This window comes from Argiope bruennichi, chromosome 1, assembly GCF_947563725.1.
Source record: "Argiope bruennichi chromosome 1, qqArgBrue1.1, whole genome shotgun sequence".
Classification (NCBI taxonomy): Eukaryota; Metazoa; Arthropoda; class Arachnida; order Araneae; family Araneidae; genus Argiope; species Argiope bruennichi.
The window spans coordinates 114,059,314-114,083,622 of NC_079151.1; the positions used below are offsets into that span (position 1 = coordinate 114,059,314).

General features: G+C 27.2%; 1 protein-coding gene across 3 annotated transcripts in view; it reads left to right on the forward strand.

The window, feature by feature from the left end:
- Positions 1 to 24,309, forward strand: part of LOC129968895 (kinesin-like protein KIF13A) — a 151,301-nt gene that overhangs the window by 103,629 nt on the left and 23,363 nt on the right. For all 3 annotated transcript variants that reach the window (XM_056083230.1, XM_056083238.1, XM_056083247.1), the window contains exons 3-19: positions 12,332 to 12,344; positions 14,045 to 14,195; positions 14,680 to 14,857; positions 15,491 to 15,578; positions 15,727 to 15,861; positions 17,047 to 17,159; positions 17,347 to 17,458; positions 17,783 to 17,995; positions 19,550 to 19,651; positions 19,772 to 19,906; positions 20,007 to 20,143; positions 20,744 to 20,853; positions 21,284 to 21,424; positions 21,522 to 21,705; positions 23,022 to 23,184; positions 23,278 to 23,424; positions 23,562 to 23,708. In XM_056083230.1, coding sequence (XP_055939205.1) covers positions 12,332 to 12,344; positions 14,045 to 14,195; positions 14,680 to 14,857; positions 15,491 to 15,578; positions 15,727 to 15,861; positions 17,047 to 17,159; positions 17,347 to 17,458; positions 17,783 to 17,995; positions 19,550 to 19,651; positions 19,772 to 19,906; positions 20,007 to 20,143; positions 20,744 to 20,853; positions 21,284 to 21,424; positions 21,522 to 21,705; positions 23,022 to 23,184; positions 23,278 to 23,424; positions 23,562 to 23,708 — 2,269 coding nt within the window. The remainder of the gene's footprint in view (positions 1 to 12,331; positions 12,345 to 14,044; positions 14,196 to 14,679; positions 14,858 to 15,490; positions 15,579 to 15,726; positions 15,862 to 17,046; positions 17,160 to 17,346; positions 17,459 to 17,782; positions 17,996 to 19,549; positions 19,652 to 19,771; positions 19,907 to 20,006; positions 20,144 to 20,743; positions 20,854 to 21,283; positions 21,425 to 21,521; positions 21,706 to 23,021; positions 23,185 to 23,277; positions 23,425 to 23,561; positions 23,709 to 24,309) is intronic.

The following is a 24,309-nucleotide window of genomic DNA, read 5'->3' on the forward strand; positions in this document are numbered from 1 at the left end:
TATTCACGAGTATGGAAAAGAAGTTTTGTTTCATACTTTAATGACTATCTGCTGCTGCAAGCGATCGTATGTCAAATAGCTAGGGTTGGGCATTGGTAATGATTCTCTTGTTTCAAAACAGCTCTTTTGCTTCGTAGCGGAGTGAACATGTCCCACGCAGATCATAATCGTCTTATGTTAAGTCTGGAGAATGAATCTAATTGTCAAGCTTTTAAAATACTTTTCTCTCTCTCTCTCTCTCTCTCTTTTAAACAAATTTATTTATTTATTTTAGTCCTTGGAATTATCTCGCTGTAATTTTTTCTACTCTGAAGAAATATTTGTATAATTCATGCTCTGTGAAGGAGTTTTAAGAAAGTTTAATGCGAAATAGATCCCTTTCTTTGTGTGAAAATAAAGCGATATTTGAGAAAAAATATAGTTGTATAATAGGATATTGAACTGTAATCTGAAATTAAATTTCTAGCAATTATTCCCCCCCCCTGCATTTTCTAATTCATACCGCAATATATAATTGAATAGTACACTCAATACATTCTTAAAGCAATGCAAATCATATTTTCACAGGGAATATAATCTTAAAGCATGTAATTCATTCACAAATTAAATTTCTACCGATAACTTGATCAAGCCTAAATAAATGAAAATGTTTATTTATGGGACATTTTTATTTCCATCTTGATTTAATTCTCATTGAAGCATGCAGTTTGATCTGTATCTCCTACGAACCGTAGATTACATTTCACCATATTAGGGAAGTACTAGATTGTTTGGTAAACATTTTTTTTTCTTATTTATTTTGAAATTCAAAATAAGTAAAATATTTATCGCAATGCTTTCATTTTGATTATTGAGTTAATTCTAAATCATATAAGAATGAGATAAAATGTTTGATAATAATTTTAATAATGGTTTTGAAGTTTTAATTGATGTACAAAATTGGATCTGATGAATCAAAAGATCTTCATCATCATATCTTCTAAATTTTTGTAATTTTTATTTTTTTATTTTCTCATTTACGAAGTATACAAAGAGAAGTCATTGTAATTTTCAAAAAAGTTACAATAAAGTGGACATTCATCAAACTCGAAGTTTAGATGAATGTCCGCTTTTCAGACTTTCCTGAGTACGAGAAACACATTTTTGGAATTATGTCCGTCTCTGTGAGCATAACTCAAAAACACTGAGCTAGATGAATGAAATATGTATATGATTTTTACTTTAAATTTGTAGATTTTTATCAAATCCATTCAGAGAACGTCTATCTGGATTCTGTCTGTCCGGCTGCCTGATCAGAAATTTACTCATTAACCACAAAAAGGAGAGAGCTAAGTGGATAAAATTTGATATATAGAAATTAGCATCCAAAGTGTAGATATTATTAAATTTGGAACCACATCTGTCAAGGGGTTGGCCGTCTGTCGGTCTGCCCTTTCAGAAGCATGTAAATATGATAACTAAAAACGCAGTGACTTAAATGTATGAAATTTGATACGTGATTTCGTAACTACAATAATAATTCTGTGTGAAATTTTGATTTTATTAGCTGGACAAAAAACAGGACGCCCTAAATGCACATTCGTTGCTCTGGTACTTACTTTTGTATTAATCGCATCTTAGCGATTAATCGTCAACTATTGCACTCTTATAGTCTGACTATTGCTCACCAATGGCATTTAATAAATAATACACAAGCACTTCTATTAAAGAATGCGCGAGAAAATTCTGGAGAGACCACACCCGCTAGTTCTATAATATCATACCTGTTCATTTCTGAGGAATGAAAAGCTAACCTTTAATCCAGCTTATAATCTAGACTTATATGAGAACAATAACTCGATATTATTTTCGAGTGACATTTCGAGAGTATTTGTGTAATAAAATCTATCAAATATTTAATCTCAATCTTAGAAAAAAAATTAAATATGTATTGAGCATTCGTGATATACAGCTCATTTCTTCCTGTTTCAAATCTTATTGAAGCGTAAAAAATGATCTCTATATCTTATGAACCATAGAATTAATTTACTTTTTAAAAAATGATTGATAAATAATTTTGCTTACATAATTCTTAAATGGGTGTTTTAGTGCACATATTTTGGGTTTTGTATCATGTTTCTTTTCAAGAAAAGTGAAATGAAATATGTTTGACATTAATATTTGTGATTGTAATTAGTGGATTTCGTAATTTGAAATTTATCAATATTGGCGAATTTGATTAAAAGAGTAAAGCAAATAACTACTGTGTATCTATTCGCGCGTTTCCCCTTTATTATAAGAAAAAAAGCGCCCACTTTTCTATTTAAATAGCTAACTAGTAAGAAAATCGTGTTTCTTTCACTCCAGATCGGATGTAATTAAATTATCTCTGTTCATTCCTGCTCGAGTAAAATCGCCTAATACAGCTATCTAATTTCAGCAATAGTTTTAGAAAAATCGTTTGCATTCCGTTTTTCTGTTTGTTCCTCATTTAGCTTCGAAAGCAGTAATTCTTTAATGGAAGCAAAGAATTTTCCTCAAAAGAAATTAAGACTCCTTTTAGAAAATCCAATTAAAGGACTACTCAAATTACTCATTCTGCTGTCATGCACCGCATTCTTCTTGGTTTCAATTTTCTCCCGCCAGATGCCGCTGCCCGAAGCGAAGCATGAACATCATCTGTGAACTTCTGTCTGCTGCTAGGAAAATGTTTTCCTCCTCTCGATCGATTAGAATGAAGACATAACGATTTGTGACTTTTTCCAAAAATAGCTCATATTTCCGGACATAAATTCTCAAAAACCCTCAAGGGAGCATCTCGTATCTTTGCTGACAGAAGCTTTAAAAAGGAATAATAAAGGAATTCAAGCTTTAGTTTGCTTGACAAACGTTGTCACGTTTATTCAAACTAAGTGCTTTTACCTATCGCACGTCAGGTTATCACCTGAACGATTCTTTCAAGAAAACGTGTCTGATTCTCGGCATTCAGTTGCGGTTGCAGTTAGACGCTCACACCGCAATTTTAAAGAATAATTTTACTTTAATGAAAATAAAAATCCTTCGTTTTTACTATTTTTATTTCATCTGTGGAATGATTTGTGAATTACTGAAATGGTTATATTAATTTTACTTAATAATAAATTAATGCTCTAAGAATTGTAAAAAGAAGTATTAAAAAGCTAAATTTAAGCCTATTTCTCATTTTAGAATATCCATATGAACTTATAGATTACAAAAATATCGGACCAAAAAATTTCTCATATTTATAAAAAATTTTAATATTCCATATGAGAAGAGGTTGTACTTTTTGATTTCTTCTGTAAAATGTCTTAGATTTTAATTCGTTATTTTCTTCGATTAAAAGCTTTTTTTAACTAATGGAACTCAGTTACATATCATTAGTAAATGTAAAGTAATTAAAAAAATTTTTTGAAGTAAAACTGTTCCTGTTATCATAACCAAATTTTACTCTGAATTAATATTAAAATATAAATAATATTAATGTAATAACTTTGTTTTCTTTGTATTACTATGCTGTGTTTAAATAATTTCTTACCAATGATGTAATTTGAACTAGAATTTCTTTGGCTTTGTCAGTACGGTTTTTCTGAATAAATCTCATTCATTTTTTTAAAGTATTCTAATTATTTTTAATATTTCAACTGCAATTGCATGTCAGTTATATTAAAAGGAATAACTTAATCAATTTTTTTGTCATTTACTCATGGCATTCGGGAACAGCTGTCTCATCTATAAACTATTTTTTTTTTCAAAATGGAATTCCTATTGTGGAAATATTTTTTTCGTTACATTTTATGATGAGATGTTTGATTAGCAAGCATTCCATTGGTTTAAAAAGTCTCATTTCACGCCGCGGAGAGCAAGTATTTGTATATATAACATTACGGAGCTTGTGTAAAGAAAGTTAAGTGTAGATAAACTGAACTGATGTTAATGTATTGACCGAAAGAATATGCTGCTATCAGATGGGATGTGGGAGCTGTGTACTTAAATGTGTCTGGAAGAAATTTCATCCTTTTTTTTAAAAATAGTTTCTGCATTATTCAGTAGCATTTGATTAAAGCAAAACTAAATATAATCCTGTTCAAAATATTTCATAATTTTAAGTATTGCCTGGAGTATCTTATCACATTTTGCACGTGCAAACTGGGCGTCGTTTCGCAAATCCTTCATATCTTCAGAGAAGGTTATCGAATTAGGATATCCACTGAGATATTCAGCTTCCGAAATCGAATGTATAATGTCTGATGACGCAAAAAAATGTGCTTCGATGCATATTTGTACGTTTTAAAGCGTGAAGGCGTTCTGGTTATATGATTGAAATACTTGAGCGCATTTGTGGTATTGATTTGTCATTTTGGAGCTCCTTCCAAGTGAATGACCTTAGTGACAAATGGATCGTGTGACTTATTTGGGTCACTCGTAGGGGTTGATTTGATATACTTTTTAATTTATTCCCTTGTTTTATGTTTTGCTCGTCTTTGTTCGCATATTTTGTTTTCCCGTTAGAAATGCAAGATTCATTTCTGATTTAACTGAATAATGTTGTAGAAAAAATTTCAATTTTGCGAGATTTTATTATGATAAAATCGTAGAAAGGAGTCTCCAAAATTTGTTTGCATTTGATTCATTTGCTTTTCTGAAATCAGGATTAGTGTCATTGTCACATTAGAAACATAGCGCTGTATGTCATCGAACTGTACATTGTCTTAAGGTTTGCTGAGAGATTTTTTCTTCTCCTCCCCTACAAGAGGAGTCTTCAATTTTAAAAATGAATTGGTACAGCACAGATGACGTATTGAAAGAATTGATTCTATGACAACAGCAAGAATTGAATTTATTTTTCGCCTGTAATGTATTTTATTGATCTTTAAAGTATTGATATCACAATTTAAATAAAATTGTATTATTTGAATAAATATTGCTTTCTAATATCATTTTTGATTACTCGCAAGGTTCAAAACCAATTCCTGTGTACTTTTTTTACCCGCACAATTTCAAGATTGTAACGCTGCGTTTTGATTAAAAGAAATGTTTTAAATTATCATAAAATTAAGGGTAATTTTGTAACAAAATTTTTTTTATAGTATAGTCGATGGCAGTAGTTCATTCTAAAGTAAATTCCATATTAAAATGTTTGTCCCTTTGTTTGATAGCAAATGGAAACAGTTTGCATCCATTCCACTACAAAGCATGAGATATAAAAATTTTGGACTTAATCGCACCATATTAAAAGTCGTGACATGAACTTTATTTATCTAGCGTTCTCCACAGATGCTTAAAATCGCACTTTTATCTCCTACAAATTGTTTTACTCGCAGACTAACGCACTTCAACGAGCTTCATAAAATAAAAAGGAGCGATATAATCTTTATCCAATTTAAAATGGCTGCTCCAGTTAATCAGCTTCTGCATTGTTGTTGCGTCTTCACTTTCACTTCCCCGCGTCGGCTTATTAATCTGCTCACGACATCTTTTGTTTCTGCAGACTTAATATCTTTATCGACATGCATGAAATCACCATCCAGGAATTCAGCCCGTCTCTAGGTGCGTACCTACGAACAGTGAAAGGCTTCACATACTTTTTTTTTTTTTCTTACTGCAGACAATACCACTTTTGTGCTTAATTCTCTGACTATAAATTTTGATGATATACAGCATGGAATTTTTATTTTGGCTATACATCAGTTAACTTCCCAAGTGTTCAGATCTGATTGTATTGTTGATGAAAATGAGAGCTTCATGTTACCTCATTATTTCACTTGCATAATTTTTTTCACTGTGTTTTGTACTAATTCTTTTTATGATATTGTTTTAACATTATTGAAAAATTAAGACCGCAGAAATTATCGAATGGAGTCAGCTCATGTTGATATAGCAGTCGTCAAATGCATCGTACCTATTTTATTCTGGAATGGATAGCCTAATTTGCGAAACTGAACATGACGTCAGAGAACAATACAATATAACATATAGTTAGATGCTGATTAGAAATATAGTAAGATTTCTCATGTGACTATGATATCATGTGAATTGACGGTATTGGATTTGTAAAGTGCAGAAAAAATAGAGAAAAAAAAAGTGGAGTGGGGATATTATTTTATGTTGTGTAAGTATTTCCTGAAATGGATTTAGAAGATGCTCTTCTGACTTCAAAGTGATTCGAACGGACTCAAAGAGAAATATCTGCTTCTAAACGTCATTTTAATATTTTCTGGTAAAATAGTATGTATTCAGCGGTGCTGACTGGCTCACTTTAGATTTCAGGTGGACGAGGGCATTTAGTAAGAAGGAGAAAAGTGCGAAACGGAGAGTAAGGTGTGAAAAAATAACAGGATTATAATACATATGATTCTGTTGACACCTCCTAATTTATGAAAATAAAGTCACTATGATACTTAAATTCTTAATCATCTTCTTGTTAGAAGCAGAGGATAATATTTCTCTAGAATTATGAATTTCATTGTAAATGTTTTGCTACAACATTATAAACATAGTTGTTGATGAAATCTCTTAAAATTCTGTCGTGGATGAGTTTGACGTTAATATATATGGAAAGTCATAAAATCCTGAAAATTGATTTGGAATTTTAGGGGCTTTTCTTCATCTGTGTGTTGCTTATGTGCAATAACAGATTTAATAAACGGAGCATTTGTAGCAATAAATTTGTAATGATACCGTTATTCTAACAATTGATCAAGATTAAATCTACATGAAATATTAAATGCAACAATAATGTCTAACATTCAGCCTAACCATGGTAATCAGTTTGGCAAGTTCTTAATTCTCGAGCGGATTACATTTTCACTGTTTAAACAGGTAATAGATATGCAAGTTTTTATTTTATGTAAACTGCTGCATTTCAGTTCGAATCATTTACTTAATAAAAATTTTATTAAAACAAGGAATTGTAAAAATTTTGTTAAAACACTTAGAATTTAGGACAAAACTTAACATTTTACTATAAAACCGTGTCTTTTATGTAATGATTTACGTTGAATTTTGCTCTTCGACGAATTTTGAAAATTTAGTTAATTAATATCAAAATATCATGTGTGTTACTTTATATATACAAGGAGCAAAATATTTATATGCTGTTAACAGATGTCACCTTGTTTTAATTAGATTAAACTAAGTCTTTTGTTTTGTGTGTGTGTTTATCCCTTTCCATTTTTTTTTTTAATAACGAGTGAATAACATATGCTACATTCTTTCATTGCTCGAAAATGAAGATTTTTGTTTGGAATGGGAGAAAAATTGTAGTTGGCATTAAAAAGAAAAGTTGATTAATAGAGGTTTCAGCAACTTAATAACTTATCTTTGCAGAAACAGGTGTCTAAATTAGTTACAATAGATGAGGCTTCACTTTTTTTGTTTGTTTGTTATTCTTTTCCTTCTTATTATTTTTTTATTTTCGTGCCTCTAACAACTTATTGATGATTGTGGGACTGATAATAGAAAATGAGTAAGAGACTCCTAACCACTTTGAAAACTATTTTTCTTCCCTGGCTTTTGGACTCGGATTCTAACGAGCCAATATATCGACTTTTTTCTGAGAAATTGTAGCTTCTGCGGAAATTGCTATGAAATGATTTTCTGTAGAAAAGGGGGGGGGGATAAGTTACCTCAATGCTCTTTTGTTGGTTGGTATAATACATTTTGTCCTTTTGTAGTTCTTAAAAATTGTTTTTTCCGCAGAAACTTCGGAATGCTGTAATGTATAAAACATGAATAACGGAACATGTGATTGAATAAAAACGTTTTCTACCGAAAAAAAAAAAAAAAAAAAAAACTTCATGAAACAGAAATTATGTTCTTTTAAAAATTATCTCTTGTTTTGAATGCGCCTTAAATGGTTAGATCCTTAACGTATTATTAAATTAGATATATTTAATTCATAATTTGAAAAAGGCTAATATATAAAAAAAAACAATTTTGAAATCAGTTTCATTTTAAAATTCATATATATTTTTTTAACATTAAATGAAAATTGCTTAATAATGAATTCTCATCAAAAACGAAATGATGATTCATTTTTAAAATACAAAATTTATTTTATGATTAAAGGGAGGAAAAAAATTAGATTATAATGAAGATTGCATGGCCGATTAATTTACAATAGCTTTATTTATGGGGGAAAGCACTTATGTTTGGCAGAAGTATAATTTGAAATGAATGGTAGAATCTTTAATTTAAAACTTTAAACTGTACTTTTAAAAATTATTAAAAATGTGACTTTAATAAATTTTATGATTAAGAGAAATTCTGAATTGCTTCTGAAAAATAAAACTTCTTTGAGAAAAAAAATCTTTAATTTTTTTTTTTTCCTTTATACCATTTTCATTTCTAACCCCTTGCTTTGTAATATTGTTGTTATTTTAGTACATAAAAATTATTTAATATCTCCTTAATTAAAATTATTTCTAAGCTTTCATTTGTTTTTTCTGCTCTAATAAAATTTAAACAGCTTTGTTCCATTTGTTTTTATTGCGATAAACACAACTCTGAAATGTTTTATATTGCTTAGAATAACTTTCTTAACATACATAGAATAAATTTTATCTTTTGATGCACTGAACTTTTTATTTATTTCAAACATTTTGGTCTTGTTGGTAGAAAATATCATCGCTATATTCAAATTCATTTTTTCATAATTAGATAAATTATTATTTGCATATTAAATATTTTTATTTCAAATTATATAATATTAGAAACAATTATACAACAATAATATATTGGACTTCATCAGATATGATCATGAAAAAATTCTGGATTGAGAGCGTTTTAAACCTGTCACATGAAAGTTGATATTTTATTTTTTAATTTTAACCTTCGTTTAACCATATAATCACTATTTGCGCAAGATATTGTATAATGAATGTGATGCTTCTTGAACTTTTTAAATTTTTGATCCTTTTAGAAATAAGGTTATATAAAAGTAACTTTAATAAAAAACAATTAATAACCAATTTTAAAGTAAATATTTAATTTAATTTTATGTCTCAATCACAACGTTTTTTCTATGCAACTCCTCATGAGATTAGGACTTGCATTTTAAGAAGCCCAACTTAAGTCATCAACATAGCTATTCATATTGATAATTTTTCTATTTCTGTTCATTACGCTACAGTTGCTAAGAAAGCATTAGTACCACTTTGAGAAGGAACTGGTTGTACTGAAAGAAACGGTCACGCTTGCGCAGTTACTTACGTAAGGAGGAAGGCTATCTTGCATCATGTACCTGCTCTTGTCTTACTCACTCTTTAACAGAAAATTGCTTTAGATTCGTGAAGGCTGCTTCTTAGAGATGAAACTAAGTATAATTATGGCAGACCAGTTCGTTCAACTTGATCCACGACTTTTTTTTTTTTTTTTTATAGTGGCATTGAGTTACGAAATTCTTATTTCATTACACAATATCATTAAAAAAGTGGTTAAACAAATGTCAATAATCATTTATGTTATGGCTTTTTTTTTTTTCGTATTCTTTCATATCAGGTCAAATATGCGTTTTGTGAAATATTGAGGAAATTGGAAGCTGCAGCGAAACTGAACATTTCAGTTCTGTTTCCGATATTTTATAACTTTTTTCTAACTTAATTAGATGACTCATATTCGTAAGAAAACGATAATTTTTGAATTACTAATGTTTTTGAACTAAATTATCCATAACGCATTTCTGTCAGTTGAATAGAAATTCATTAAAGTGCAAATAACATACTACATATTAGTTTGATAATCTGATAGTATTCTACTTGTATGCTTAATAGTTATGCAGAAAATGAATTTAATAAAGTTAGATTTGGATATATCTTTTAATGTTTTCCCATAGAAGTTCATACTCAGAAAATTAGTGTACAATATTTGTTGTTATTTTTTTAAGTACTTCTAGTTTTTTGAAATAATAGTATTTTTCCATTCTTCATATTAAAAACAAATGATCAATTGCAAATGAAGAGTAAAATTAACCTATTAAGGTATTTTTCTAATATGATCTTTTATGAAAATTAATTTGATCTTCAAAAGATTGCAAAAAGAATGTTCCGTCTGATTCGTGAATCCTTTTAAATTAATCACAAGCGAAATAATTCCATATTATAAAAAATTCCAGACTTTTGTAATTGACTATTATCCCCTTGTAAAATTTATAACCATGAACTTTTGAAGACCATTATTCCAAGATAGATTTATAGAAATTCCGTGGGGTGGAGCACGAATCTCATTCCATTCAAATGTATCGTTATATGTTATGCAAATGAGTTCTTCCGAGAAAAGGAAAGTCACGTGCAACTTTCCATTAATCATCTACTCTTCGGGAAAAGACAGCAGAAGTTCGTGCTTTTTCCGTTGTGTGTGTGCATTTTAATTTTAGGAAACAAAAATATGAAAAGTATTTTTGAACTAAAGAAGAGTTATTGACATAATATGCCCGAAAATCTATCTCATTTTTATGCGTGAAGATGAGGATCGCTTTCCTGCCTTGATCCATCACACAGCTGGAGAAAGCTATTCGCTGGATGATAACACCTGCCAAAAAAGGCATTTGAATTTCGGAAGGATAAGAGAACATTTTCGGGGATCCCCCCCCCCTCCCTTTTCCCCTTCCTTTTCTTTTTTTCTTCTATTTTCCGCATGGGAATGGGGTGGCTTTTCGCAACATTCGCGATAATCTTGCTGCCTTAAGATTTTTTTTTATGCTGTTATTAAGAAAATGTTCACTTTTTTCTTTTCTTCTTTATCGGAGAAAGGAAGGGAGTAGATATCGGTAGTAATTGCTAATAAGTTGATGCAATTTAAATTGAATCTTTCTTATTTTATTTTGTCACACTTAATATCTTTTACGTTTGGATATGCTTTGCCTCTTTTATTTGTTTGAATTCTTATTTTAGTATCTATAATGTTATATTTTCCACAATTAATCGATTCCTTTTATAAGAGTTTGTGTGATTCCTTTAATTGAAAAGTAATTTACCATTTGTCAGTATTTATAATACTGTCGGAGTGAAAGCACATCATTTATAGATTAAAAGGAAGTAAAGTTGGAATGTTAGTAAAAGTGCATTTTATTTCAAGAAAACTTATTTTAACTTTTAATCCATTATAGATTCTTAAAAAAAAATGACTACAAACGGTTCGATGTAATAGAATATATTATATTCTATATATATATATATATATATATATATATATATATATAGAGAGAGAGAGAGAGAGAGAGAGAGAGAGAGAGAAATATGAAACTTATAGAATATATTATATTCTATAAGTTTCATATGCGTTTATTTATCTTTATCAAATACGAAAGAATAATTTTTAATTTCCCTGTTTAAGAAAGCTTTGTATTGGAATGTATTCCTTCGGATTTTTTTTCAATCAACATAGATAATGTTTGGTTCTGTTTAGTTATTCCTTTCTTATAAAAATTGAAATAGTAAAAGTCTATTAAATTTCCTGACTGGAGGACTCCAGATTTGAAATCTGATTACACCAAAGAACTGTGATAACTGCAATTAGCGTTTTTGGTATTTGATATAGGTTAAATTACTCGGTGCCAAATGCCCCCCCCCTTCTGTTGTGGCACCTAACGCAACTACAACCTCAAGTGTCGTCCTTGTCATCGAACTACGACTTACACGTTTGTAGTCTACCCCGAAATAATCCTAGTGCTACCTCAAAATGGAGCGTACATTAAACTAAATTAAACTTTTTATCAAAACCTGTTTTGATAGATAAATACTTAAAATGCTTTATATGTCGTATTATGTAAACTTTAGTTATTACAATATTTTTTGGGGAAAAAATCGCCTCTTGCTGATTTTTGTATATCGATCTTACTTCCCATTTCAAATGCATATAATAATGATGGTGATGTATATCATATTCAAATCGTAACATTCATTTATTGACGGCTTATTTTAGTTTTGATAGAAGAAATACGGTATATTTATTATTCCATGGACAATAGCAATGCAGACATTAAAGCATTGCATAAAACATACTTTTTCTTATTATTTGTTTCAACATTGTTTATTGCATTAAAAATGGAGAATCATTTTATTACTGGCCTCATATTATTAAGAAATGATCTATTTCTTTTCATCTTATTAAATTTTTTATTAATTAATATATTATACTGCCATTTTCCATCCTAATACTTTCTTTATGAAATTAAAAATATTTTGTTATCGTTTCTGCGTACTTAATTTGAAAACTTTCGAATATATTTTCATAAAATTTATGTATGTATTAATATTATCAGATTCTAAAAAAACTTTTTATTCTCTTTTTTATTGTACCCGCTTGCTGCTGTCTTATATTTTGACATCTACAGTAAACAACCAAAGGTAAGCAAATTACCTCTTCCTTTAAATAAATTTTTTTATATAATTTGTATTGGCATTTATAATGGTTGCTTAAGTAAATTGCCAGAAGATTTTAATTTTTAAATTAGATGTGTTTATGTAATCGGGAGAGTATCAATATGATTAATTGCATGCTCATCATTTGCAAATTTATCCTAAATTTATTAAAATTGATATGCAGAATTCCAAAACATCTACAGTCTATTGTCTTACTGACTGCTTATAGTATGACAATTAAATTTAAAAGGTAGCTAAATATTTTTCTGTCTATGAAAATAATTATATTTCATAATCTAACTATCTACATCAAATTGATATTACTTCTCGTGTCTTTTTAACATATTTTAATATTGCTGATGTTAACATTTCAATGACAGTAATTTTTCCTTGAATCTGTAATCTTAATATACATTTAAATGAAATGAGAAAAAAAATGATTAAAAGGTAAAGTTAAATATTGAAATTTAAATTAGGCAGGTACAAGATTTGTATGTATAAAATTTATATTCTTCTTTGATATCACAAAATGTGCTAACATTTGTAAACAACATTTTTAAATTTCCATATTTTTAATACTATGGAGAAAAAGCAAAACAATTATTTATTTGAGAAATGAGCTCTCTTTGCCATTAGCAAATGCAAAGCAATAAGCAATATTATAAAACTATCTTTAGATTCAAATAGAATGAGATAGATAGATGGAATGAGACGTAATTTGATTTTTTAGAAACTATTATGTCTTCACATTTCTTTGAAATAATGTTTCAATCTTTAATTTTGGAAAATAAATGCTTTTGTTATTTTGAGCAGAACATTTTTTTGCCATGTAATTGCTATTAAGATTTAACATTCTGAACATGTTATTTTTTTGGTGCAAAAGAGTACCTTAATGACATTTTCCTGGTAAAGAAAAAAAATTCCATTTATCTATGCATATTTTTTATGGGTTTAATAATTTAGATGATATATCTGCAGGCCCTAATTGTAAATCAATACTTTTTGCTCGGAGGTGAGATGGTAGTCTTTTCAAACTAGGATCATTAAAGCAGAATCAAATTTCTTGCAATAAATGAATATTTTTGAATTTTTTTAAAAAAAATTTATCCTTTATATTTATTTAGAAAGTAGTCAATTCTAGTATATTTATATCTATGATATATATAATCATTCAATGCCTGCCTTCATTTTAATAATAAATTATTTACTTAGTTTTTAATGATCATTGAGTATTTCTTGGTGTTATGTCTAAGCAAAAGTAAAATTTATATTTGGTTTTTTAACTCAGAATTTCAACCATTAATTTAAGTTGTTATTATATCTATAGTAAAATGTATCCTAAAATTACATATATTTCGAGTTTAATATTTTTTTTTATATATAAATGATATGATTCAGTTTTACATTTGCAAATCAAAATAAATTTTTTAGGAATATCTTAGCATTTCTTATAGGAAAATTAATCACTTATCCAAACTTATTTCATGGAAACTCTTTGGATATATATGGTATTAAAATTAAAAAAAAAAGAGGAGGGATGTAATTTTTTAAACAATTTTTGTTTTCACATTTTATTTAAAAAAATGCTTAAGAATTCAGCAGTAAATCAAAGCATTGTGTAACAAACTACAATTTTTTTCCTAACAGATTTTAAAAATTGATATTTTTTATTTTTTTATTTTTAGAGTTTTACATTTGATCAATGCTTTTGGTCCTTTAATGAAAACCATTCACACTATGCAAGCCAAGCAACGGTTTTCAACAGCCTTGGAGCAGATATTCTGGATAACGCTTTTCAAGGCTACAATGCTTGTATCCTGGCATATGGACAAACAGGTAAATTTTTTTTTTTGTTATTAATTTTTTATTACTTAAATATTGTTAAGGAAACTTCTGGAAAATTGTTAGAAAAATTAATTACCTTTCAATGTTTTTTTTTTAATTTTTATAAAAGCAAAAATCTTAGGATTAGAGCCTGGTTCTTATTTTTTTTAAAGAATTGAATTGTTTAAAAAAACTAGTTAGGAATTATTCATGTTTTCTTTCTCAGTTTCTTTCTACATTGTTTTTTTCTCTTATAAAATCATTTTCATCTAATATCATCTTTTTACTATTTGTGTTTAAATCATAAATAATTTTTTGGTGTTTTTTTTTATTAATTTGTTTTACAACTTGATTTTAATAAATTGAGTCTATTCTATTTATTAACTTGAATATACTGGGAGGACAAGATTCAAATTCATCAAATACTTATAAGGTTCTTTTCTTTTGTTTTGCATTTTATTGCCAATAATATAGCAAACATATTTCTGCTCTATAGGGTCAGGGAAATCGTTTACAATGATGGGATCTGAAGACAATAAAGGTTTGATTCCCAGATTGTGTGATGCACTTTTTGAGAGAATAAATGCCTCAGGAAGGCAGTCAGATTATAAAGTGGAAGTTTCCTATATGGAGATTTATAATGAGAAAGTGCATGATTTACTTGATCCAAAAGGGTAAGTAACATTTTTATTTATATGTAATGTTTTTTATTTCTTTCAAAATACCATATATTCCTTAAGAATTTTTTAATTTTTATTTTCACTTGGCCATTCAGTATTTCCTAAAATTTAAAACTAAATGGTTGTTTTATGCTCTATGCTATTTATTAGATTACTTTACTTTATATGCATCACAATTATAAAGCATTTATATTGTTGTAATATTATTAGTATTTATTATGAGAAGACTCATTCTTTGGATTACTTAACTATTTTTGTTATCTTTAAATTTTTATTTTTTTCTATGTAATGGTTTTATACTTTAAGGAAAATTGATTATCATTGCATATATATATATATATATATATATATATATATATATATAATATTGAAAAAATCAAAAACTTCTTACACTTTACAAAAATAGTATATCTGTGGATGATTGATTGAATTAATTTGCCATTAACTGTTTTTTACTTATTTGAATAAGACAATTTGTCATGTTTCAAATTAAATAAAAAATTTACCTTATAAATAATAATTTGCTTTCATTTCATTTTCATTTATTCAATAAGGCTTGTTCCTTCCATTAAGTAATTACAGTTAAAGCTTTTACTACTAACTCGCATTGTATTTTTCTTTTTGTAGATGCAAACAAACTTTAAAAGTGAGAGAGCATAACATCTTAGGTCCATATGTTGATGGTTTATCAACTTTAGCTGTTTCTTCATATGAAGTAAGTTTTTTTTTTTTAATTATAAAACTTAAACCTGTTACATTACACTCACATTATTTCCTTGATACCTAAATTACCTTTCATATTTGCTATTTACTGCTTTAATGCTAAAAATAATATGTAAAAAAAAATGTGATTTATTTTTTAGGAAATCAATAATCTAATGACTGAGGGCAATAAATCTAGAACAGTTGCTGCTACAAATATGAATAGTGAATCCAGCAGATCTCATGCAGTTTTTACCATAACTCTTACATGTACAGTTTCAGATGAACGCTCAGGTGTAAGTATTGAATCATTCCCATATTTTATTTATTTGTGTTTTAGTTAAGTTATACATTATCTTATTAATCTTGCACTTCCTCTGATGATTCATAATGAGCTTTCAATTTTTAAAAAATCTTTCTTCCAAGTATTATTTGTTAGGTTTATTAAAAACATGCTCGTTATAAATAAGTCCATTACAAGTGTTTTACATATTTTAAAATTAAATGAATAACCAATGTCATTTTTTTCAGTTTGTTTTTGTGGCCTTTCATTATATTTATATGTATTTAGATTAAATAGTTCGATCTGATGATTAAAATAACTATTTTTAATCATCATGCCTTACATATGCTGTTATTAATGTGTTGATGAAATATTGCCTTTTGAAAGCTTTTTCTAAAGTTGTTTTATTGTTTTTAAATTTAAAGTTTTAATTTAAGACAATTCATAAAAGCTTCTGAAATTCCTGATAATTGAAATTTGTTAGTTTTTGTTGGCTTATCAGCATTTTGATATTTTAAAATTTTATTTCAAAAAGTTAAATAGAAAAAATTCCTTTAAAAATTATTAATATTTAATGCATTATAATATATGTCGCTTTTATGTAGAAGTGAGTTATGAAAATTATAATTTTCCTCAAAATTAAAACATCAGTGAGGATTAATTTTGGAATGATGATACAGTAAATTTACCGTCCATCCTGAGTCCTGAGGATCCTGGTAGAAAATATTTTAATATACGATATAATTATAAAATCCAACTAAACTGTCAAGAAAAAAAAATATTAGCTGTGAAAAGTGATTCAAATTCACATCCATCTTTTTTTTAAAAAATTGACTTTAGTTTATTTAGATATGCTGACTGCTGAATTAGCTTTGAAATACAAAGGAAAAGATTAAGTATGATTTTTTATCGATTAACTAACTTAACAAAATTAGTCATGTAATTTAATATTTTGTGATTTCATTTTTTCTAAAGCTATCTTTAGAGTATTTATACATTTGTGTTTATGTTTTATTCCTAAAATTTTTAAATGTAAAAATCATTCTATTATATTTTTTTAAAAAAATATATGGTTATGAACTATGTTTTTATTATTTGTATTTTTATTATCCACTGCATTTGATTTTTTTACTTGTTATCAGTGTGCTGTATGCATATGAAAATAAAGCAATGTCTTTTCTTTTATTTATATCACAAGGTTACCGGTGAAAAAGTTTCTAAGATGAGTCTAGTCGATTTGGCTGGAAGTGAAAGAGCAGTAAAAACTGGAGCAGTTGGAGAAAGGCTAAAAGAAGGCTCAAACATCAATAAGTAAGCTTTTATTTCAGACCTTTTTTTATATAAAAATCTGATGATTCAGAGTATTACCTTTTTTTATGTATACAAATTTTTAAAAATTTCCTGGTCATGATACCTATGAAGCACTGTTTATATTTTGATTTAGTAATAATAAAAAACATTTAAAAAAATAATAATTTTAACATGGAAAATTTTTCAGATCACTGACAACGTTAGGATTGGTTATATCCAAATTAGCTGACCAATCTTGTGGGAAAACAAAAGACAAATTTGTTGCATACAGAGACTCTGTTCTTACATGGTTGTTGAAGGTATTTTTATCTTTTTAGTAAGATGTTTTATAGTGATAGCAAATTTGTTAAATATCTTTTTTTGCTATTCTTTTTATAAATGCAACATTTTAAATATTTAATATAACAAGAAATATCTATAAATTGTTGAATTTTTGAAAGAAACTGATATCATTATCATAAAAGGTAATACAATATATTATTTTACTTATTATTTTGCAAAATTGGGACTTAAAAATTTTGAAGTTTTCAAATTTTTTTGTGTTTTATTATTTATAGTAATATTACATTTTATTTAATTTGACTATGAAGATATTACTTAATTGTTTATAATAATTTTTATAGGACAATCTTGGTGGTAATAGTCGTACAGTAATGGTTGCTACCATAAGTCCAGCAGCTGATAATTATGATGAAACACTTTCTACTCTGAGATACGCTGATAGAGCTAAGCGAATTGTTAATCATGCTGTTGTCAATGAAGATCCTAATGCAAGAATAATACGAGAACTCAGGGAAGAAGTTGAAATGCTTAAAGAGCAGCTCAAGAGTACTGCGGTAAGAAAGAAAAAAAAAAAAAAACTTTATTTATTTTCATAGTGTTACTGATATGATAATCTCAAACAGCATTTTTTAGGAAATTTTAATCATACCCATCTACCTATCATTATCATCAATTAATGAATAATTTATATTTAAATTAACTATTACTCTAAATTTGTTTTGTGAACTGAATTTTTTAGGTATTCCTTTTCTAAAGTTTAACAAATAAAATATTTGATCTAATTAATTTTAATCTTCTGAGCTGTGGAACTAATTTTTTAGTTTTCAATGATCAGTTCAAAATTAGATAATCATATCTCTCTCTCTATATATATATATTTAAAGATACCCATGGATAATGTATTCTTATAATTCCAGAGATAAGTTTAAATCTATATTTAAAAAAAATAGATCGTTTATTTTAAATGCGCATTTTTCTAACTTGAAAGCTATAAGATCAAAATAATTGGGCTAAGAGGGTTAAATGCTTGATGCTCTTAAAAATTATAGGATATCTGTGAAAAGTGTTTATATGCTTAATATTATCTACTGTGTGAATAATTAATAAAATTCAATAGAATTGCTGACTTCAAAGTTATAGAAAATCTAGAATTATGCCAGCTGTCAGAAAAATTAGAATTTTTGGCTGTTATTGTCCAGATATTAATCATAAGTCACTCTGATAAAATTAATAGCCAAATAGCAAAACTGAATTATTAAAAAATACTGAAACTAATAATTGAATTGAAAACAATGCTAAGCTTAACATTTGGTGCACTTTCTTCATTGAATGCTTTCAAATTTTTTTAATGGTTTTCGAACCATAAAAATTATTTATGTACTTCCACAAAATGTAATCCACTAAAATAGATTCAGTAAGTGTGTTTGTCAGTGATAGGATTTCAGTATTCTGCCCTAAACATTTTTTTACCCCATTTTTCTAATGATCATGTCTCATAATATTATAATAATGCAATGATACTCTATCCTGCTAAATGTAGAATTACACATTCCAAAATATTTCTAAAATATATATATGTCATTTTGTGTGAGAGGAAATAAAATATCACGATGTTTTTAATGAAGAAAAATCCAAGTAATCCACTTATAAGAAAACTACCCTAAATAATTCTTAAATTGTAAGAATTTTAAAATTATTCAACTCAGTTTTTCTAATGGCTTATTGTCCTATTTTGTGTTTAAAGAGTTCATGATTTCTTTTCCAATTACTTTTTATTTTTCATTTGCATTGTGAAAATTTGTATATTTTAAAATCTTATAAACAGTATTGATAAAATACTAAGAAGATTAAATGAAATGAAATTGAATTGTATTTTCTCTCTTATATAAAATGTAATTTTCTGTCCAAATGGATTTTCTTCGAAATTAGATTTTAATTTAAGAAAAGAATGTAAAAATGGAAGCAAAAGTATTATCCTGTGTAACGTATGTTCTATTAACTTAAAGTTTTGAACTTAATGTTGTATATTTCTAAAAATTAGTGTTTATTTTAATCTATGAACACGAAAAAGTTTTCATTTGAACTAATAGTTTAATTTTTTATGGTAGCAAGAAGATCTGCAGGAAAGATTGAAAGAGTCAGAAAAGCTCATGCAAGAAATATCACAAACATGGGAAGAAAAACTGAGGAAAACAGAAAAAATTCATCAGGTAATGTTCTTTGTGGAAAAGTTGATAATTTTTTAATAATAATTATTCTATCTTTTTTTTTTTTTTTTGTTTAAAAAGTGAGTATGGAAACATAAAATAGAAATTATTGTTTTGTTTCAGGAACGGCAACAAGCTCTAGAGCAAATGGGTATATCAGTCCAAGCCTCTGGAATTAAAGTAGAACAAGATAAATATTATTTAGTGAATTTAAATGCAGATCCTTCTTTGAATGAACTACTAGTCTATTATTTAAAAGTAAGTATTTTGTTCCCTTTATTAGAAGAAAATTTGCTCACTTGTAGCAAGAATATTTTCTCTTGTTCTAAGAAATTTCTGAATCATTTGTCTTTTTCAGGATAAAACTGTTGTTGGCTACCCCGGTGCATCCTCTGATTTAGATATTCAGTTAAGTGGATTAGGTATCATGCCTAAACACTGCACAATAACAATAGAGAATTCAGGATTATTTTTAATTCCTGAGATTGGAGCAAGGTAAAGTTCATTGTATTATTTCATATCTTAATTATTGTGTGTATTTTTATTTGTTTGTTTTATTTCGTAGCAAAACTATGACATACACTTTAAATTTACCAATTTTAATAATTTAAATGCTTTCATAAGAATAAATTATTGTAATATATTTTTATACATTGTTTGCTATCTATGTTTTAAAAGATTTAAAAATGAAATAACATTTTTTTGTAAAAATATAGAAATGACGAGTAAGAATTCATTGTCACACATTCTCTGCCTATCCATATTTTACTGCTAGCATTCTTTTATTTCAGTCAGTTACAACAATTAACAGTCTGTATATTTGCAATAATAATTTGCAAAAATGTTTCAGTATTAAGAAGGAAAGGGGGGAGGGGTATTCAATTTTTTTCTTTCCATTACAAATATATATCATTTTATTTGCCTGATAACCAACCGTATATGGATATCCTTTCATAAGAAATTAATTAACTCTGTCATGCTAAAATATTTTCTGTAAATGTTTTGCAACTTTAAATGTGTACTCAACTAATTTTCTCTCTCTCTCTCTCTTTCTTTCTTTCTTTTTTTTTTTTTTTTTCTCATTTAATTTTGTAGGACTTGTGTTAATGGCTCTGTTGTAACAAGTCGAATACAATTGCACCATGGAGACAGGATTTTGTGGGGAAACAATCATTTCTTCAGAGTCAACTGTCCCAAAACAAGCAGTGAGTATTTGATATAATGCTTTGATTGAAATAATGTCATTTTTATGTTATAATTTAATTTCTTCACACTTGTTTCTAAATTGTTCATATATTATTATGAAATTGAAATAATATATGAATAGTTAACTAGAACCTTGGTAATTGATATTTTTAATATAGTCATAGTTATTTTGCATTGAAATGTTAAAGTGCTCACAAAAATATTACTAATATTTATCTCTTAAAATTAAATTCTACAAATACAGTAATATTGTTTGATATTTAATCACTTTTCTAATGAAGCACGTTAATTATTCTTTAATTAATAATTTAAAGAAAAGTAAATAATTTCTAAGAATCAAATACAAATATTTTTAAAAATTGTTCCTAATCATGAATTTTGAAAATGTTACTTAGCAGTTATTATTAATACTTTTCTTTCTGTTTATAGATTGTAACAGTCCAGAAATACCAGAACGTCCTTTGGATTACGACTTTGCTAGAGAAGAGTTGATGATGAATGAGCTTAGTAATGATCCAATTCAGTCTGCTATGGCAGCTTTAGAGAAGCAACATGAAGAAGACAAACAAAGTTTGTTAATATTTTATATTATTTAATAAAATTTTATAATATAAGTAGTGTGGTTTAAAAACAACTTATTTTTGTCATTTGTTTTCTCTGTAAATAGTTGCTTTAGACAAACAGAGGCAGATGTATGAAAGGCAACTTCAGCTTCTTCGAAACCAAATGTCTCCTGGTACACCATACAGTCCTTATCCTCCTTTTGACCTATTAGGTTTAGGAAAATATACTCCTGTTGGCACACCAACTAGCAATGTTCAATCTAGAATGGAGAGATGGGCTCAAGATAGGTAATTTTTCCCCCTTGTATTTTTATTATTATTATTATTATTCTGAATAGGCATGTCAGTATGATTTAGTTTCTTTAAAAAATATTTGCCGATATTTTTTTAATTATTATTGCTTGGCCTTGGCTGAAGAATTCAATTAATTTTAAGACATTGATGTGATATAAATATTTATAAATTGTCAATAGGACTTAATAATTAAAAGGTAAACATAAAAATTGAAATTGTATGGATTTGCCATAAATGATTTAATAATTATTAATTAAAAATTTAATAGATCATAAGATAACAAAATTTTATTATTAGTAGAAGCATGACAGATTCTGAGTTTTAAAATTTTACTTTTGGCAAAAGCATTTGAATATCTTCAAATAGAAGTCATAGGAGATAAACTATAGACTTTTTAGATAATGACAATCTTAATTAAAGCAATAGTATTTTACATTTCTTTAAGAAAAACTTATCACGATTTCTGTAATCCTTTCGTTATTGTTCCATTCATTATTCTTTTCAAATTTTTGTTAAAAACCACTTATTCCCCAACTACTTTTTTCCAAAATTTTGTCAATTTGCATATGAAGTGGTTTGTTTTCAAAAACTATTTGCTATGCACTGCAATTGGGTTTTAAAAAGCTGTGGCAATTCAGAACAATGCAAATATTTCTTAACTATGTTATTTGTATATATAATGTTCTATAAAGTTGAATAATAATGTATCGATCTAATGAATAATGAAGAATTCACTCTAAGGCATTTAAAGGTACAATTCTGAAACTATTTATCTAAAAATACAAACTTCCAATGATGATTACCTCTTGTAAAGCAAAAGCTGTTAGTGTTTTGAAATTGTGTAAAAAATATAAATGTGTGTTAGTTTTGGTTTTATATCTTGTGTGTGTGTATATATATATAATATTGGATTGAGAGTATTATGACTTAAAATATTAAAAATTCATATGACTACGAGTTTCATTTATCTCTAAGAAATAATGAATTAAAAGATTTAAAAATAAATGATAAAAAATTTTATATGAAAAGTTAATGTATGTATGTAACTTAAAATGTTCTGTAACCAGAAATACAGAAAGGAGAATTACCCAAGAAATGGAAATAAATTTAGAATTCACTTTTGAGTTTATTATAATTATGTTGTGGTCAAATAAGAAAATTTAAATAGAAGTAACTTGATTCTTTACACTGTTGTCACTCAAGAATAATTGTACCTCTGCATTTACTTTTTAAATGTCTTTCTTTTGATGCTACACTTTTGTTTTGTTTTATAATGCAATTGTAAAACAAATTAATGTTTATATTTATAGGGATGAATTATTCAAAAAGAGCTTGGCAAAATTGAGAGAAGATATAGTTAGAGCCAATGGCTTAGTTAGAGAAGCGAACTTTCTGGCTGAAGAGATGGGCAAGGAAACTGAATTCAAAGTTACACTTCAGATCCCTGCTGCAAATCTCAGTCCTAATAGAAAGGTGTGATATGTTGTGTAGAAATGCAAACAAATATTTATTTTTGTATTTTATTTGAATTTTCAATTAACTAAAGACATTTGTTTCATGTTTTAGAAAGGAGCATTCGTTAGTGAACCAGCCGTTCTAGTAAAAAGACGTAACAAGAATGGTCAAGTTTGGTCCATGGAGAAATTGGAAAACAAGCTCATAGACATGAGAGAAATGTACCAAGAACGCAAAGAAAAAGGGTTGGACATGAAGGTAATTCTATAATTTAGCTTTATCTGTTTAAAAAATAGATTGATAAATAATATTTTTATTTTAATATATTTTTTTGTATATTGTTAATTTCTTGATAATATTACAATTAATTGAAGTAATTCTTTTGATAATTTTAGGAGGGATTACCACCTAAAGCAATGGATCCCTTTTATGAATCCCAAGAGAATCACAATCTTATTGGAGTGGCCAATGTATTCCTAGATTTCCTCTTTCACGATGTGAAATTAGATTATCAGGTTCCTATAATTAGTCAACAAGGAGAGGTAAGAAATCATTGAGCTGAATGAGTTTTAGTACAAATGTTGAATGTGCTTATTGCAGTAATAATAATAAAAAAATAATAATTGTAAATCAAAGAAATGTAATTTGATAGCTTGCTATTTCTTTCCAATTATGTATAATTTTTTTTTACTTTAGAATATTTATGTGAAAATAAGGGTGCTTATAAAAATTGTTTTAAAAAAATTTCAAAGTTAAATTGTTAAAATTTGAATTCATTGGAAAATGTTTATGTAAAATTGTATCATGAAATGTTAAAATCTCTGAAAAGACATTTCAGAATTTATAATACAAATGAAAATGATGGTCTTTTATTACTATGAAAAATGGGACTTCAAAATTTGTTCTACAAAATACAATTGCAAAAATTTTCTGTTCAAAAATCTATATGTGAATGAAAAAAGTAACAATTAAATGCTAAAGTGAATAAAAATAGTATCATTAAACTTATTTAGACTGCTGGCTATACTGTATGCACTTGTGGATACTCTTCTTATTGTAATTTTTTTTAAAGTATATAAAAAGTGGTAGATCAACAAGAAAACAGTATAAAAAAAAATGTTAAAATTGTATAAACTGCTAATT